The 5,060-nt window shown below is 41.4% G+C and overlaps 1 protein-coding gene across 1 annotated transcript; it reads left to right on the top strand.

Moving 5' to 3' along the window:
* Positions 1-360: 360 nt before the first annotated feature.
* LOC124620091 (C-terminal-binding protein-like) lies at positions 361-927 on the top strand. The gene has a single exon (XM_047146760.1). It carries the CDS (start codon positions 361-363, stop codon positions 925-927), a length of 567 nt encoding a protein of 188 aa, XP_047002716.1.
* The last annotated feature ends 4,133 nt before the right edge of the window (positions 928-5,060 follow it).

Raw genomic sequence — 5,060 nt, 5'->3', positions numbered from 1 at the left:
CAGCCGTAACTTTTCCCGAGGGCATACAGCTTTACTGTATGGTTAAGTGATGATGGATTCCTCTTGGGTAAAATATTCCGAAGGTAAAATAGTCCCCCATTCGTATCTCCGGGTGGGGACTACTTAAGAGGACGTCGTTATCAGGAGAAAGAAAACTGGCGTTCTACGAATCGGAGTGTGGAATGTCAGATCCCTTAATCGGGCAGGTAGGTTATAAAATTTAAAAAGAGAAATGGATAGGTTAAAGTTAGATATAGTGGGAATTAGCGAAGTTCGGTGGCAGGAGGAACAAGACTTCTGGTCAGCTGCACTCTAAATGAGCATAACCATCATTTAATAAATGAGTTCACCATCAAACAGATGTGGCCAGGGGCTTTCCTGGTGAACACAGCACGTGGTGGCCTCGTGGATGATGATGCCTTGGTTACAGCACTAAAGCAAGGTCGCATACGTGCTGCAGCACTTGATGTTCATGAGAATGAACCATATGATGTATTCCAAGGTCCACTGAAAGACGCGCCGAACTTGCTGTGTACACCTCATGCAGCGTTCTACTCGGATGCGTTGTGCACAGAACTGCGCGAGATGGCAGCCAGTGAAATAAGGCGGGCTATCGTTGGACGTATTCCTGACTGCCTATGCAATTGTGTGAATAAAGAATACTTTCTGGGAGGGACAGCTGCCGCTGCCGCAGGTTACGCAGATGGCATGAATGGTGGTTATTACACTGGAGCACTGCCTGTGCAGCAGGCACACTCAACAACACCACACGACCAGGTGCCACACTCAGTAGCAGCTGGTGCTGGTGGCGGCGCGGCAGGTGCAGGAGCAGGCGCTGTCCCTGGCCTTCCTCACAGTATACCTCTGAATACACCAGACCCACCTAACCACCATTCGCAGAAGCCAGAGCCGTCAGAAGTGCATTAACAGGGTACACCCTGAAAATACTCCCACAGGCCCAGCAAAGGAGAAACTTATCCTACAAGGAGGAAAAAACTCATGTCTTTGTTGATTTTTGTAATTGAATGTTTAAGGAAAAACCAGAAGTTTACGATTTTTCCCATCTCTTGCACTATATCGCCTTCAGAAGAATGAAGAGTTTACAGGAGCCATATTAACATTCACATCTTCATATCTACTGGTGATACAGCATGTTCTTTATTCTGAGTGTGTGTGAGTGGAAGAAACTGGTGAACCAAAAGTGGCCAGACTTTTGATCTGTGACTTGTAGGAAGGGGTTGAATGTTAGACATACAGATGTAGCCCAGGTGTTCCTCCATTTTCTGCTACCTGGGTGTTCCAGCACTGGAAAACTTAAATAAGTTCGCATTTTCTACATAAGGAATACAACACAGTATTGTTTCTGCAGTTTCAGATATTAAATCTGTAAATCATTCTAATTGTTTGTCGTGTTTGGACAGTGCAATTTGACATATATACAAATTGTGATGCCTGTGTTGGACAGTGACAAAGAGGGATTCTGACACATCACTTAGTGTAAAATTAAGGTGAGAAGTTCTCTGAGAAATAGTAGTAAGAGTGATAAGATAGAAATAATTGATTTTTATTGTAATAATTCAGTTTTAGTTCTAAATGAACAACATTCATTTTGAGGAGGCACGTTTTTTAATGATTTGAAGAAAGTGATCTTGAGATGCTCCACTTCATCTACTTTCTGTTAAATAAGAATGAAGACATGCTTATTCAGCATTGCCTCCATGAAGCATTATTATCGAAGACAGATGCAGTAGCATGGCAATTGGAACCAAAAGTGTAAAGATTTTCTCATGTATGTATAGTTTCTGCATTTATATTTGCAAATGTACATTTTGTTCTTCTCACATTTGTGTTGTCAGGTAGTAAAACGATGCATCTGTTTTTGATAACTGTTCACATCCAGCTGCCCAACACTACAATGGCAGACAACAATGCAAACTAGCCACAGACTGCACACAGCACAGCCAGTGAATTTCATACAGAGCGCTACGTAACGTTGCCAATAAGAAAACATAAACAGCCTACTTACATAGCCCCCATGCTCCCCACAAAAAATTTGCAAATTGTTTTGGGCAGTGGCCAATAATGATTTGATAAAATTTTTCGTAATTACAATAACAAAGATATCAAATGCACACACTTATTGATACAATGTTGGTCACAAGCTAAAATTTTCTCACAGTCCATAAAGACAGTCCTGATCATTCATCGCAGTAAAATTGCAGTGTTGTTTTTTTTCTCAAAGTCTGAGCAGTAAAAGAGAATGCACACGGAAGTAGTGGATTTCCATGCAGTCTTGAAGAAGTAGTGTTGTCCTTCCAACGGAAAGACAGTGCTGGCTCTTGACATGCAGACAGGTAATGGGCCACAACAGAGCAAATCCACAGCAGAGTCAGTCGAAGTTTTGAAGAATATTGGTAGGTAGGTCATCACAGAGCAGACCCACTGTAGTCCTGGTAGAGAGTATGGTATTGGTGGGCCACCAGAGGTGCAGACCAACTGCAGTCCTTGTAGAAATAATGGTATTGGTGGGTCATCAAAGGTGCAGACCCACTGCAGTCCTTGTAGAAATAATGGTATTGGTGGGTCATCATAGGTGCAGACCCACTGTAGTCCTTGTAGAGACGGCCAACAGCCATCTGTTGCGACTGTGCAGGTGCACAATCACCATCGAAGAGTCTTGCGGAGAATATAGCAAGTCCATAAACCACCACTTGTCCACTCACAAAAAATTTGTTTGAAATGTCCTTAGAACCAGCAATGCTGTTATCCAGTCCCTTGCTGAATTATTAACACACGTGGAAACACTAACAGTCCCTACTTCTCACATATTGTCGATATACTATGACCAACAGAAACGTGTGCAGTGAAATGTAACTTACAAGTTACTTAATTTGATGAACTGGTGTCAATTACAATTTTATAACATAAGAATACAATAACAAAGGTACAAAATACATCATTAAAGAACAAAGGACTCGAACCTCCGCCAGGACCAGCCGCAGTCTTTCTCAAGATTCTGGAGATGCATTGCCCCTAGGGGTTGGCGACGGTTTAGTTATTCCTTCTTCCTTCTTTTTAGCTAATCAGTGTTTTATTTGTATTATCAGTAAGGCGCCACCATATTTGTTGCTGATTAAATATCTCCAAGCGGTCTACTTTCCGTCTGCATTCCGAACGCCATGGTGGTAATAGGAAACGACAATTTTACAGGAGCCAATTCAAAAAGAATTACATTATCAACAATAGGACTATCGTTATTTAAACCAGTCTACCGATAGTGACGATAGTCCAGGTTCTATCGATTAATTGATAATTTATCGATGTTTAAGTAACACTACTGCCCTTCCTATTTATTACATTCCTGAGAGATTTGTACTTCTGCATTCGTGAATTATCCTGAAGATTTTTGTACTTCCTTCTTTCATCGATCAGTTGAAGTATTTCTTCTGTTACTCATGGTTTCTTTGCAGTTACCTACAATGTTTACTGGAATACTCTCTTTCAAATTCTAAAGGTGGCAGGGGTAAAATACAGGGAGCGAAAGGCTATTTACAATTTGTACAGAAACCAGATGGCAGTTGTAAGAGTCGAGGGGCATGAAAGGGAAGCAGTGGTTGGGAAGGGTGTGAGACAGGGTTGTAGCCTCTCCCCGATGTTATTCAATCTGTATATTGAGCAAGCAGTAAAGGAAACAAAAGAAAAATTTGGAGTAGGTATTAAAATCCAGGGAGAAGAAATGAAAACTTTGAGGTTCGCCGATGACATTGTAATTCTGTAAGAGACAGCAAAGGACTTGGAAGAGCAGTTGAATGGAATGGACAGTGTCTTGAAAGGAGGATACAAGATGAACATCAACAAAAGCAAAACAAGGATAATGGACTGTAGTCGAATTAAGTCGGGTGATGCTGAGGGAATTAGATTAGGAAATGAGACACTTAAAGTAGTAAAGGAGTTTTGCTATTTGGGGAGCAAAATAACTGATGATGGTCGAAGTAGAGAGGATATAAAATGTAGACTAGCAAAGGCAAGGAAAGCATTTCTGAAGAAGAGAAATTTGTCAACATCAAGTATAGATTTAAGTGTCAGGAAGTCGTTTCTGAAAGTATTTGTATTTAGTGTAGCCATGTATGGAAGTGAAACATGGACAATAAATAGTTTGGACAAAAAGAGAATAGAAGCTTTCGAAATGTGGTGCTACAGAAAAATGTTGAAGATTAGGTGGGTGGATCACGTAACTAGTGAGGAGGTATTGAATAGGATTGGGGAGAAGAGGAGTTTGTGGCACAACTTGGCTAGAGGAAGGGATCGGTTGGTAGGACATATCCTGAGGCATCAAGGGATCACGAATTTAGCATTGGAGGGCAGCGTGGAGGGTAAAAATCGTAGAGGGAGACAAAGAGATGAATACACTAAGCAGATTCAGAAGGATGTAGGTTGCAGTAGGTACTGGGAGAAGAAGGAGCTTGCACAGGATAGAGCAGCATGGAGAGCTGCATCAAACCAGTCTCAGGACTGAAGACCACAACAACAACAACAACAACCTTCTTTGTACCTATGTTCTTTCCAGCTTCTGTAATTCCCGTTTTTAGAGATGTCCAATCCACTTCAACAGTACAGCCTACTGAAGTATTTATTGCTGTGTCTATAGTCTTAGAGAAATTCCATCTTGTCTCGTCATCCCCTACTACTTCCGTATCCCACTTATTTGCGCATTGGTTCTTCCTTACCAATCTCTTGAACTTAAGCCTAGTCTTCATCACTACAATATTGTGATCTGCGTGTATATCTGCTCCTGGGTACGCCTTACAATCCAATATCTGATTTCGGAATCTCTGACCATGATCTAATGTAGTTGAAATCTTCCAGTATCACCCGGTCTTTTCCAAGTCTACCATCTCCTCATGTGATTCTTGAACAGAGTAATTACTAGCTGAAATTTATTGAAGAACTCAAATAGTCTTTTCCCTCTCTCATTCCTAGTCGCAAGCCCACATTCTCCTGTAACATTTTCTTTTACTCCTTCCCCTACGACTGCATTCCAGTCCCCCATGACTATTAGA

The sequence above is a fragment of the Schistocerca americana genome, chromosome 6, assembly GCF_021461395.2.
Source record: "Schistocerca americana isolate TAMUIC-IGC-003095 chromosome 6, iqSchAmer2.1, whole genome shotgun sequence".
Classification (NCBI taxonomy): Eukaryota; Metazoa; Arthropoda; class Insecta; order Orthoptera; family Acrididae; genus Schistocerca; species Schistocerca americana.
This window is presented reverse-complemented; position numbering and strand designations above follow the sequence as displayed.